This window comes from Spermophilus citellus, assembly GCF_964194105.1.
Source record: "Spermophilus citellus genome assembly, chromosome: 14".
NCBI classification, from domain to species: Eukaryota; Metazoa; Chordata; class Mammalia; order Rodentia; family Sciuridae; genus Spermophilus; species Spermophilus citellus.
In genome coordinates this window covers 34,246,847-34,261,415 of record NC_138194.1, presented here as the reverse complement: position 1 = coordinate 34,261,415, position 14,569 = coordinate 34,246,847, and the positions used below count along the sequence as shown (strand labels likewise).

The 14,569-nt window shown below is 33.1% G+C and overlaps 1 protein-coding gene across 1 annotated transcript in view; it reads left to right on the top strand.

The window, feature by feature from the left end:
- Positions 1-14,569, top strand: part of MCMDC2 (minichromosome maintenance domain containing 2) — a 34,608-nt gene that overhangs the window by 5,778 nt on the left and 14,261 nt on the right. The window contains exons 4-9 of the mRNA XM_081266790.1: positions 101-296; positions 641-763; positions 987-1,091; positions 4,228-4,353; positions 6,207-6,444; positions 12,642-12,847. Of these exons, the coding sequence (XP_081122916.1) occupies positions 101-296; positions 641-763; positions 987-1,091; positions 4,228-4,353; positions 6,207-6,444; positions 12,642-12,847 (994 nt within the window). The remainder of the gene's footprint in view (positions 1-100; positions 297-640; positions 764-986; positions 1,092-4,227; positions 4,354-6,206; positions 6,445-12,641; positions 12,848-14,569) is intronic.

The following is a 14,569-nucleotide window of genomic DNA, read 5'->3' as shown; positions in this document are numbered from 1 at the left end:
ACTAACAAATAATTTACTTGACTTATTTTACAATGTACTTATATGTCATAATGCATTTGCTGTGTGATTTTTATTAATAATATTCTTATGTTCTTATCAGATTAACACAGTGCTGAAATTAACACACTTACCTTCTCTGCCAAGTTATTGTCTTGATCTTTGTGAGTTTCCACTTGATTATACATCTCAGAGATTTTATATAATGCAAGGAATTGTGATTGCAATAACAACTGTAACCAAGTATACTCAAGGTGCAAGATTCCTTTGTTCAGACGAAGCATGTCCTTTTTCAAAAGGTAAATATTAAAATGTAAAATCAAAAAATGAAACAATTTATTTGTATTCTTTAATCCCAAAACTTGCTTTAATTTGTAATCATTTACAAAGTAGAGTAAATTAGTATCTCCTAATATTTATAAATTTAATTTGCCTAATCTTTGATAGAAATTATGTTTAGCATCTATATTACAAGTGCCTTAGCACAATGTTGGGCCAGAAACAACCCCGATGCAAGGAACAGTTAGTTGATCTACTCTGAACCTGAGTGCAAATAGAATTAATTATCCCTTAATTAGACTAATATTGATTGGAAGTAGGTATATTTGGAAGCAAGTTTAGTTTACCACTGTTGTTCTTTCAGGATTTCAATATGTAAGAGTACATGTGCCTGGAGCTACAGAATCTGCAACAATAAGAAATGATTTTTTGTGCAATTTGTGTTCATCTTCACTCCAAGAAGACAGAAAATTTAGAGTACTTGGTGGTAAAAATGCATTTACATTTTGTAATTATAATTTTCAAAATACTGCTGATATACGAGTTGAGGATTTAGCTCAGTGGCAGAGCTTAGTGATAGAGCTAACACATGCAAGGACCTGAGTTCAGTCCTTGGTCATGAAGAAAAAAATATTGTCTGATATTTTAATGTGAAAACTAAACCAAATATATATTCAAATAACTAATTTGTTTTGTTCTTTTGCCCCAAGATAAACAGGTAGTTGAAATAATTGCCACAGAAGCACTTCATGCTTTTCAAGGATATTCTAAAAACCAGCCATTTAGGTTTCAATCTCTTACAATTTTCCTAAGAGGTATGTAAATTCTATTTGAACTCAAATTTCTATAAAATATGGAATTGACTAATTTCTGCTTTATATTATAAATGTACTTCTGTGGCTTAAAAATTGTCATCTTGTCTGGCATGGTGGTATACACCTATAATTTTAGTAACTCATGGGGCTGAGGCAGGAAGATTACAAGTTTGAGGTCAGCCTGGGCAACTTAGTGAGACTATGTCTCAAATAAAAAATAAAAAGAACTCAGGGAATGCCTTCAGTGGTTCAGTGGCCTGGGGTTCAATCCTTAGTACCACCCCCCACACACCAAACATGCACATAAATTGTCATCTTGAGAATTTTTTTTAAAGAGTCTCATTTAGTTAATATATCAATTGTTCATTCAGGCATACAACATTCACTTAAAAATATATTTGCACCTGCAATGTCCTAAATGTTATGCTAAGTCTCAGTTCACAGTCATTTAAAGATAATAATGATCCTCCATTATTCTATGTGTATATGTCTTATGTTAATGTTGGGGTTATTTTAGAATGTAAGCTTTATGAAAATAGATGCAACATTTGTTTTTTATTTTGCATAGTAAAATCTCAATAACTATTTGTTAAATAAATGGATGAACATTCACAAATGACTAACTTCATCAGTAAGTACCCATGAGAAGACAGTCTTGCCACGAAGGAAAAAATCATAGTCAGTCATCCAAGGAATGATTAAGTTTTCATTGAGAAGCCAAAACTGAAAATAAGAATGGGGCTTAACCTTTTCTTCTGGCTAAAATTGGATAATTTAAACTGTTCGGAAAGAGAAATATTGAATGTAAACCATGTATAGGAAACATAGGAGTTAGAAGAGTTGGGATTCAAAAAGAACTCTTTTCGGGCTAGGGTTGTACATCAGTGGTAGAGTGCTTGCTTCACACATGTGAGGCCCTGGGTTTGATCCTCAGCACCACATAAAAAAAAATAAATGAATAAAAATAAAGATATTGTGTCCACCTACAACTAAAAAAATATTTTTTTAAAAAAGAACTCTTTTCCCCATGATCTAAGAAGGATGAAAGCCCAGACTATAATAAGTAATTTTTATATAGCAATTACTGTGTGCCAAGCATTCTTATGTATATTAACTTATTAGTTAGAGCAACCTATAAGGTAGATTCTGTTATTATCTCTGTTTTTACAATGTGGAAGCTGAGGCACAGAGGGGTACAATAACTTATCCAAGATATAATCACATGCATACAAGCCATACATTGCAATATAGAAATCTAAATGGGTATCTCTTATGGTTTAGCAATGAAGTATCCCCCTAAAAGCTCATGTGTGTGAGAATGCAAGAATGTTCAGAGCTGAAATGATTAGATTGTGAGAGGTGTAATCTAAAGTGGATTAATCTGACGATATGGACTACACAGGCAATGACTGTAGGCAGGTAGGTTGTGGCTGGAGGAAATAGGTCATTGGAAATATGCCTTTGAGATTTATATTTTGACCTTGGTGAGCAGAACTGTCTCTCTGCTTCCTGGTTGCCATGTTCTGAGCTGCTTTCCTCTGCCATGCCTTTCACCACGATGTTCTAGCTCACTTCCAGCCCAGATCTGTGGAGATGACAGACCTTGGACTGAACCTCTGAAACTGTGAGCCAAAATAAACTTTTCCTCCTTTAGGTTGTTCTTGTTAGGTCATTTGTTGTCAGCAATGAAAAAGTTGACTAAAATACTATTCATCTTGAATTTTAGTGGAAAACCTTTTCTCTAAACTCTACAAAGAACCCAGATAAAACTATAAAAATTAAATGAATAAAAGCAGGACTTTTGGATTTGACATTCAGAAAAGATTCCCAGACTTCCCAGTTCCTTTTCTCCCCCTTGACCTTTCCATGATCTCAGGATATAGCCACCAAACTGATTCCATGTAACTGTTGAAAAGTTATTTATTTAGAGAGATAATAGTCTCTATTTCATTTTCCTCTTGTAATTTAATCATACTTTTAGTCTTTTTGTTTGGTTGGTTAACCAGTTGTTGATTGATATGGGGTTTTTAGTGTTTGTTTTGATTTTTTATTTTCTGAGTTGTTGAGCCTGATTCTTCTCTTTCAAGTCTGTAGGGTAACACCAGCTATGCTCTCTGAAGCTAAGAGGGAGGGAGATCACTGTTCTATAAAGAGAGACCTTAACCCTTGCTCCTCCTTATAAACCATTTTTTTTGTAGGTTTACAACCAATCAACTTCTAACTATGGAATGGAGATTAATATATTTAAATTTTTAGCCAGTGTGGTGGTGCATGCCTATAATCCCAGCAACTCAGGAAGCTGAGACAGGAGAATAAGAAGTTTAAAGCCAGCCTTAGCAACTTCAAGGCTCTAAGCAACTCAGTGAGACCCTGCCTCTAAATAAAATACAAAATAGGGCTGGGAATGGGGCTCAGTGGTCAAGTTCCCCTGAGTTCAATTCCCAGTTATTACCCCCGCAAAAAAAAAAAAAAAGATTTAAATTAAAAAAAAAAAAACATTGAATGCATGCAAAAGCTCTGCCCAATCTGTACGTATAAGAGAAGAACCTAGCCTAATGTAAAAGTGTAGACTTTGGAGGAAGGCTGAATTAGATATGAATTTCAATCCTGCCACTTTTTAGTTATTTAGTCTTGTGCAATTCACTTAGCCTCTGAGTTCTTTGTGTATCAATGGAGATAAGAATATCTACTTTACAGTTTACAATTACATAATATAAGTACTTTAAAAAATTATAGACAGTAAATGGTACCTTTTACAATTATTTTCTTCCCAAATAATATTATTACTTATAAGATCAGTATTATTCACACTGATTATCATTTAGTGCAAAGATGTTTTATTTTATATAGAATGATCTTTTTTCTTGATTATGTTATAGGAGGGTATTTAGTTGCCATATCATATGCTTCTTGAAGTTAATTCTTATTGCAGCCAAGTATCAAAATTTATCAGCAATAAAATTGCCTCAGTTTACATTATTGGTTCCATTACTTGTGAATATTATACTAAACAAAAGTAAATATTGCATTACTAACTCAAATGATGAATTGTTACTGATTTGGGATTTTGAACCATATGATCATTTACAAGTTTCATTTAGCAAATATTATTTTCCTCTGTGTATAATCATTCCAGATGAATTAGTGAATAAAATGAACATAGGAAATGAATATAAAATTATTGGAATTCCAACCTGTGTCAAAACCTCACAAACTGCTGTCTGTATAGAGGCAAACAGCATCACTCTTTGCAATCTAAAAGGTAAGGAAAATCATATATTAACAAACACTTAAATTTAAATACATTTGTTCAGCATATATTTATTGTTTGCCTTTATTCTGAGAACTCATCTAAACAGTAGGATATGGATGAAAACAGGACAAAAGTTCCTGCTCTTAAATCATACAATAGATTTCCAATAAAATGTAAACTAATCAATAAGATAATTTCTGATAAAAATTATATGGAGGAAATAAAACAGGATAATGTACAATTTTCTGTCAGGCAGACCCCTTCCTTTGAGTTAAATATTATTTTGAACCTGGTAAGGTGGCATGCACCAGTAATCTCAACTATTTGAGACGCTGAAGCAGGATGATCAGTTGAGCCCAGGAGTGGGAGGCCAGCCTGGGCAATGTAGCAAGACCCTGTCTCAAAAAGTTTGTTTAAGTTATTTTGATTGTTTTATAATTAGCAATAAGAAAGAGATTCAGGATGCCAAAGAGTTTTTCTACAATACCTTTTATTTATTTCATTTGTTATTTTAATATGAAATATCTAACAAATTTGCCTGTCATCCTTGCCCAACAGCCATACTAATCATCTTTGTATCATTTCAGTTTTGGTGTATGTGCTGCCACAGTGTTCCACAGTGCCTGTTATTTTCTAGTGAAGGCAATAGAAAATGACTGTTAATCTGAGAAAGAGAGCTCAATAAAATAACACTCTTTTCCTCATCTGAGTCCTGAAATAAGATACCAGATAAAGGTAGATGGGGCCAACTATCACCTTTATTACTAAAAATTTCCTTTAACAGCTTCAACATAATTTTGCATTATGTAAACAAAAACAGAAAGCCAACCTAATGTTTTAACTTGGTTCCCAAATATGTAAATCAAGGAAAGGCTGGTTAAATCTTGAATGGAGTAGAATTTTTTTTGGAATCCCTAAGTAACCGTCTATAGTAATAGAGATGCCCAAGCTGTATACTTTTAAGTATAAGTGGATTCTAGATACCTCAATTTATCTTGAAGAGAAAACTTAAAAAAAAACAAAAATGTTGAAGAAAACAAGCACTAATGGACCACACACAGACAGTTCAATGACTTTTTATATTTTCTACTGTGAAATAATTCAAGATTTATTGACTTTGGTAGCAGAACATGATTTATTTGTCGGTGGAAAAGTGTGATTTTTTAAGCTGTATTCCAGAATTATACAGATTTAACCTACCACATGTGACAAGAGCTGGACTAAGATAGATATCTTTTATTTATGGGTTAGGAGAATAGAGGAATTTATGATGAAATCTATGATGGCAGCCAAGAGAAAGGAGAAGGGGACCGTTATTCATGCATAGCTCAGCTGTTCCTACCAAACTTACCAATTGGATAAATTACTTACCCTTTTCAGGAGCTATAAAGAGTGAGGGGGTGGAGAAGATCTAGATTATTACAATACACTACAAGATAGTAGTTTCAAAGTAATGGAATATAAATCTTTCTTTTAAACCACAATATTCCAGTAGTTCCCATTTTTCTCATTGGCTCTCACAGAAGTTGATATTATTTCAGACATAGAAATGTAGGATCAAATTCAGCAATATAGGAGCCCCATGATTTGCTTTGCTCATTTATGTCTTAAGGGTATAGAAAGATTTGCTTTCAATCCATAGACAATTTATATGAGCAGTGAGGTGACTGCTTTCTTTTATTTTATTTTCTTTCTTTTTTTTTTTCATTCTCTGGGATAGAAAGGATAGACAAGCATGACCTCCACTCATAACTTAATATAAAAATTTGAATACAGCATCATTAGGAGAATGATAATTTCATTTTGAATAACTGGAATTTAAGTGTCTATAATGCTTTTTTTGTTTTGTTTGTTACATTCAGTTCCTTCAGGAATTAGTGACAACTTCAGATGCCTCCTCTCCTTGACTTCTAGCTCATGCTGGAAGTTTACAGCGATACTTGCCAATATCTTTGCATCACACATTGTTCCTCCTGGGACTTACAATTTACTCAAACTCTGTTTGTTGATGAGTCTAGTACAGACAAGTGACCGTAACAAGGAATCAGAAGATTGCCTGGATATTTTAATTATAACAAGTGATACTCTACTTGTAGACAGGTAAAATAATGTGTAATGAACTTTTACAAATTATAAATTGGTCACAGAATTGCATAAATCCTTCCCATTAGTATTATTTCAAGATGAGTATCTAAGTACTAAGTATTAAATCAGCTTTTATCAATGAAGTTAAAATTTTTAAAACATGAATTGAGCACTGGAATAACTGCTTTCAATATTTTGAGACTCTAACCAAAGTTTTAATGAATATCACCAATCAAACCTTTACAAATGGGGCTGGGGATGTGGCTCAAGTGGTAGCACGCTCACCTGGCATGCGTGCGGCCCGGGTTCGATCCTCAGCACCACATACAAAGATTGTGTCCTCCGAAAACTAGAAAATAAATATTTAAAAAATTCTTTAAAAAAAAAAAAAACCTTTACAAATGAATGCATCTTTCGTAGGCTCAACCCCCCGGTTCCCTAGCTCAGCATTCTGCTTTTGTACCTTGTTTTCATTTTTAAATAATCTTCTCCCTATGAGCCAACAAGCCATTTTCATATTTTTTTTTTACAGATCCTATTCAATAATATTGGTTCACTAAACCCAAATGAGGCTATTAAAAAATGTCAAAATTACTGGGCTTTTTGCAGGGGGGTTGGAATAAGCCTCTGCTCAGCATTTTGGGGCTCCCCACTAGCAAGTAGCTTTTAAAAAAATAGGTTACTTAAATGTTTATGAAACTGGAAATAAACTCTTTACATGTATATCTTTTTTGCAATTCTAAGGCAAAAATAAATTTATAAAATGAAGCTGAATTTTTTAAAAATTCAAATTAACATTAATCAAACAAATGAACTTCATTAAAGTTAAACCAATACTGACAATGTAAATTTGTTGTTAAGTGCTACAGATTGCACCAATTTATTCCTCCACTAATAGAACATTAATACTCTCAAGTATTTAAAGCTTCCTCATAGCCTCACCAACTCTATTATCAAACTTTAAATTTTGCCATCTGATGAGTGAAAATGGAATTTAATTTGTATTTCTTTAATTGGAAGTAAACTTTAGCATAATTTAGACCTTACTAAGCATTGTGTTATTTTTCCATGAACTTCCTGTTCTTGGCTATTGTCATTTTTTTCTATTAAACTGTTTACCTGTTTCTTATTGAGTTGTGATACCTGTTAGAAATCAAGGCCTTTATCTCTTTTTCTGTTTGTAATCAGTGTGACTTTTCTTATGGTATTTGGAGCTGTATGAGAATTCTGGTTTTTGTTTGTTTGTTTCTAGGTAAAATTTATATATAGTGAAATAATCAGATAATATTATTTAAAACAGTGAGGTTTTACGAATGTATATGCTCCATAACCATAATAAAACTATTTTCATCACTCTAGAAATAGATCTCTCTCTTCTAATTCCTATTTCCACAGGTGATTTCTGTTACCATAGATTAATTTTCCTATTCTTGAACTTCATATAAATGGAACCATACAATGCACACTTTTTTGTGTATAGTTTTCTTGCTCAATATAATGAGCAATCAATAAGATTGATTCACTTGTGTCTTCATTATTTTTATTGGTGAGTAGTATTTCATTGTATGAATATACCACAGTTTATTTATCTATACTCCCTGTGGTGGACATTTGGGTTTTGCATGTTTTGACTATTACAAATAAATCTGATGTAACCATTCTTTTTTTATTTTTTTCCTGGTGCTAGGCCATGCACATGTTAGTCAAATGCTCTACCACTTAGCTATACTCCGAGTCCTGCTGTAAACATGCATATATGCTATAAACATATATATATATATAAACAACAAACAAATAAATAAATATATATATTTATTTATTTGTTGTTGGACTCAATACTTTTTATTTATTTATTTTATATGGTGCTGAGGATAGAACCCAGGGCCTTGCATGTGCTAGGTGAGCACTCTACCCCTGAGCCAAAACCCCAGTTCAGCATGTTTAAATATATATTTTTTTATTTTTCCTTTTATTGGTGAATTATAAATATAGAGTGAAATTTGTTATAACACATTCATATGTGTGCACAATAAAACCATATAACCTGAACAATTTCATTCCCCAGTACCTCCCGTTTCCCTTCTCCCCTGGTCCCCTTTTTCTATTCTACTGATCTCTCTTTTATTTTTTTTTAATTTGTTCTAATTGGTTATACATGACAGTACAATGCATTTTGGCACATTATACACCAATGAAGCATAGCTTCTCATTCCTCTGGCTGTACATGGTGCAGAGTCACCAGTATTGTAATCTTACATATAGGGTAATAATGTCTGTCTCATTCTACCATTCTTCTCATTCCCTCATTCTTCTCATACCCACTCCTCACCTCATTCTCTCTGCCTAATCCAGAATTCCTTCATTCTTCCTTATCCACCCCCATTATGGAGCAGCACCTGCTTATTAGAGAAAACATTTAGCCTTTGGTTCTTTGGAATTGGCTTATTTCATTTAGCATGATGTTCTCTAGCTTCATGCATTTATCTACAAATGCCATAATTTTATTTTTCTTTAAGACTAAGTAATATTCCACTGTATATATGTACCACATTTTCTTTATCCATTTATCTGTTGAAGGGCATCTGGGTTGTTTCCATAGTTTAGCTGTTGTGAATTGAGCTGCTATAAACTTTGATGTGGCTGCATCACTGTAGAATGCTGATTTTAATTTCTTTATGTATAAACCTAGGAGTAGGGTAGTTGGGTCAAATGGTGGTTCCATTCCAAGTTTTCTGAGGAATCTCTATACTGTTTTCCAAAGTGGCTGCACCAATTTGCAGTCCCACCAATAATGTTTGAGTGTACCTTTTCCCCACATCCTCACCAAAACTTATTGCTTTTTTTCTTGATAATTGCCATTCTGACTGGAGTGAGATGAAATAGTTTGATTTGCATTTCTGTAATTGCTAGAGTTGATGAACATTTTTTCATATATTTGTTGATTGACTGTATTTCTTCTTCTGTGAAGAGACAGTTCCTTAGCCCACTTATTGATTTTTTTGATAAGTTTTTTGAGTTCTTAATATATTCTGGAGATTAGTGCTCTGAGGTGCATGTGGTAAAGTTCTTTTTGTGGGCTTTTTTTTTTAATATTAGGTAAATACTTAGGGGTGGAATTCCTGGGTCATAAGGTAAATGACAGTTTTCCAAAGTGTGTGTGCCATTTTACATTTCTAACAACGATGTGTTTTCTTTGTCCCCATCCTCACCAGTATTGACAGTCATTTTCTTCTTTTATTTTCTTACCAGTCTTTTCCATTTTAGCTGTTCTAGTAGATGTGAAGTGCTATCTTGTGGTACTTGCATTTCCCTAATGAGTACTCATATAAGCTTTTCCATATGTTTATTGGCCACTCGTATATCTTGTTTTATGAAGTATCTGTTCTAGTTCTTTTTAGTTGTGTCATTCTTGATCAGTGTCCTTTGTCACATATATGTAGTATGAAAATTTCTCTCATTCTAAACTATGTTTTTAAAGAATTTTCTTAAAATTCTTAAAGAAAATTTGAGCAGAACTTTTACCTTGATAAAGTTCAACTTATTATTTTCTTTTATGTTTCATGTTTTCTGAGTTTTGTTTAAGAAATCTTTGCCTACCTCAAGCTCAGGAAGTTTTGTTTTGTTTGTGATACTAGAGATTGAACCCAGGGGTGCTCTACCATTAAGCAACATCCCCAGCCCTTTTTATTTTATTTTATTTTTTATTTTGAGACAGGGTCTTGCTAAGTTGCATAGGCTGGCCTCAGGCTCAAGATCTTTGTGCCTAAACCTCCTGAGTAACTGGGATTATAGGCATATGTCACTGTACCTGACTTCATAAAGATTTTTACAAATGTTCTTCTAGAAGCATTATAATAATTTTAACTTTAATATTATGTCTTTAATTTATATCAAGTCAACTTGTGTATATGGTATGAGGTAGGAAAAAAGATTAATGGTTTTTCCAATGCATTTGTCTTATTTTTCTACATCATCTGTTGATAAGATCTTCCTTTTCCCTGTTTTTGTTTTATTTTTGTTTCTGTCTTTTTGCAGGGGAGAGGGTTTGAGTATTCCAGGCTGGGAGCAATATCTCCATCCCTGTTTTGGTACTATTGTTGAAAATTAAACTGAATATAAAATTGAACTATTTGAACTCTATTTTCTGTTGCTTTGGTCTGTTTTCTATGCTTATGTCAATACTGCACTCACTGCCTTGATTATTATGACTCTATGTTCAGTCTTGAAACCAGATGATGCAATCTTAGTCTTCATTTTCAAAACTTTAGAAACTACTATAGGCCTTTTGTATTTTCTTATAAAATTTATAATCAATATTAATACCAACATTCCCTCCACCCTCAAAAAGCTTTTAAGGAATTTGATTTTGATTGTTACTGCATTTAACTTACAAATAAATTTTGGAGAGAATTTATATCTTAGAAATATTAAGTATTTCTGTCATTTGCTATAGACATATAGAAATAAAATTGATTTTTTATTTTGACCTTGTATTCTGTGACCTTGTATCAGTTTTTTAAAATATTTTTAATTAAAAAAAATTTTAAAACCTTTATTTTATTTACTTTCTTTTAATATGGACCTGAGGATGAAGCCAGGGCCTCACACGTGCTAGGCGAGCACTCTATTGCTGAACCACCACCCCAACCCCTTGCATCAGTTTTGGAAATTTCTCAGTTGATTCCAAATATTTATTTATTTATTTATTTATTTATTTATTTATTTGGATTGAAAAAGGAGCACTCAGCCACTGAGCCACATCTCCAGCCCTATTTTGTATTTTATTTAGACACAGAGACACATTAAGTTGCTTGCTACCTCACTTTTGCTGAAGCTGACTTTGAACTCAGGATTCTCCTGCCTCCACCTCCTGAGCTGCTGGAATTACAGGCATGCACCACTACACGGCTGATTCCAATTTTTAGACAAGTTTGAGGCCCATTGTTTCATATCACGAGGTTGCCAGCCTGGCTACATCCAGGAGTTACCTGGGTCTAATATATAGCCAGGTTTAAAAAATATATAGCCAGGCATTGTGCTGCATACCTAGAGCCCCACCTACTCAGAAGTCTGAGGTGAAAAGATCACTTCAACATGCAAGTACAAGACCAGTCTGGGCAACCCCCAGCAAGATTCTCCATCTCGAAATAATAAAACTAAAAATAACTTAGGACTGGGTACCACTTCCATAGATTCTAAGTGGTTTGGAGTAGAACCTGGCATTGGAATTTGTTGAAAAGCTCTGCCAGTGATTTTAACGTGATCTAAGGGTGAGAACCACTGCTCTTACAGGCTTGAAAAGTTTCTTTAAATGTCATTCCCTCATTTTATATCTTCAAACTAATATTCAAATTCCTTGGAATGGCACATACACTAAACATATTTTATAACATCCTCCTATCCACATCTAAAGGGATACTATCTCAACTTCTTTTGCATTGCATGTCTACATCTGCTGATCACAGTTGATTGCATCAGCAAGTTGTAATTTCTGTGGCAAGAATTTTAAAGATAAGCTAAGATAATCATATTCCTTTCTCAGAATATGAGAAGTGATGAAATCGAGGCAATTAAAGAGGGTTAGAGACTGAAACGGTATATCAAGAATTGCTGTGATACAGAAGCATCAGTAGACCTGATGAGACACTGACAAACCTAATGTAAAGATTTTGAATATGAAAAAGAAAGCAATCCATAAAAAGACAATGCCCAATTCCAATATTGTCTCTCTGAAGCTTCCTCTGACTCCTTTTCCCCAGGAAAAAATAATAATACTCACTTTTTATATATTTATTTTTTAGTTGTAATTGGACACAACACTTTTATTTCACTTTTTTTTTTTTTTTTTGTATGTGGTGCTGAGGATTGAACCCAGGGTCCAGCACTTGCGAGGCGAGCGCTCTACCACTGAGCTACCACCCTAGCCCATAATACTCACTTATTATTATTATTATAAAATAATACTTATGTGTGTCCTAAAGACAAGATTTTAGTACTCATCACATTGTATGTTAGTTTTTTAATGTCTCTTCTAGAGTGGGCTGTGCAAGTTGGGGACCAAGTTTCATGTTCTTATACCTAGCCCCTAGCTAGTATACACAGGTATATTAGATGCTAAATCAAATTCAATTTAATTGTGTATCTATTAATACTTTATGACTTCTGAAAATAAAATATTAAATAGTAGTAATGAATAAATTATTTTTCCCTAGGCTTTTGAATTTTAGCATAAACCTTTTTCCCCATGGTATACGCCATCCAGTCTCTACTGAAATTTTTCCTACTCTATCCAGAAATAAATATGGAACTGGAGCAGTTAGCATTCAAGCTGGCAGTGCTTTGTTAGCTAAAGATGGTATCTGCTTTATAGGAGATTTGTCTTCACACAAAAAAGATAAACTTGAACAACTTCAATCAGGTAAACAATATTTTTATCAAATTACTTTTCACTTTTTACTTGATAGTATTACATTTTTAGCAATTGATAAATTATATTAAATGTCATTTCTCATTTCAGTTTTATAAATAAAAACAGAGAAACTTAATATGTAAATGCAATGTTTTAGCCTTTGCTTTGAGTTGTTCTAACATGTGAGATTACTTTGTATTGGGCCAGAATTTTTTCTTCTTCTTATCTTATTGCATTAACTAAGACTTCCAGGATAATGTTGAAAAGCATTGTTCCTGATTTTAGTGGGAAAGCTTCAAGTTTCCCACCATTAAGTATGATGTTAGCTGAACAATTTTTGTGATGTTTTATTAAGCTGAGAAAGTTCCCTTCTATTTCTAGTTTCCTGAAATTTCTTATTATAAATGAGTGTTGGATTTTGTTAGATGATTTTTCTATATATATATTAATCTGATCATGCGGTTTTTCTTCTTTGACCTGTTGATGTGATAACTAACATTAACTGATTTTGAACATTGAACGAGTCTTGCATACATGGGATAAACCCACTTGGTTGTGGTCTCTACTTCTTTTTATATATTGTTGAATTTGACTGCTACTTTGTTAAGAATTTTTGCATCTATGTTCATGAGAGATATTGATCTGTAGTTTTGTTTTCTTGTGCTTTCTTTTCTGGTTTTGGTGTTTGGGTAATGCTGGTTGGGCCAGGTTTACAAAGATGGGCAACAACATTGTTGAGGATGTGGAGTATCTGAATTGGTGGGAGTGTCAAATGGTACTACCATTTTTAAAAATTTTAATTAGGTATGTATGGCCATTTTGAAAACTCCTCTAGCCAGCAGTTTCTATACAGTTAAATATACATTTATCCTATGACCTAAGAGAAAAGTAAATATGGTCACAAAAGACTATTATCATGAATAAAAAGAAAATTAATTAAAAAATATATTTGGGAAGTAGGATTCTAAGAATAGCATTGAATTTAGATTGGTTATAAATGGTGAAAGAAGGATAGAAAGGACAATAGGCTGTTTCCACAATTTATTGTTCAAGTTTTAAGTGTACGGATGGTATGCCACCAATTATGAATGATGAACACAGAGACATAGGGAGCAGAGGACAATGATGGCTTGGGTTTTAACATTACTGAATTTGAAGCATATTTTCTCCCACTCATTGTACTCATTTTGTCTTTTCCTCTCATACTCCTACATGGATGGTCCACTTGCTATCATTTTTTGCCACATAAAAGGACATCACTTAATTTTAACTTCCAAGTCCACTCTTTTTTAAAATATTTTTAAATTGTTGATGTACCTTTATTTTATCTATTTGTATGTGGTACTGAGCATCGAACCCAGTGCCTCACACATGCTAGGCAAGCGCTCTACTACTGAGCACAACCATAGCCCTGTAGTGCACTCTTTATGACCAATCTTCTAGACCTCTGCCTGCTCCACCCAGATGTCCAACCACAATTTCAGCCACATGCTTTGGACTAGACGTTCTCATCAAGTCATGGGAAACATTAACATTTAATCTTTTCTTGTCATATTCTTTTTTTATGGCAGGTGCTCTAATTTAGTAATATTTTGCAAAACAATCAAATTTAGTTATCTTCACCATCTGAATTTTAGACAGTAAAATTTTATATAATGATATTTGGTATTAATTTGTATAGATATAGACCAAAATGAACTTAAGTAACAAATGGATAATGTCTTCTGAACT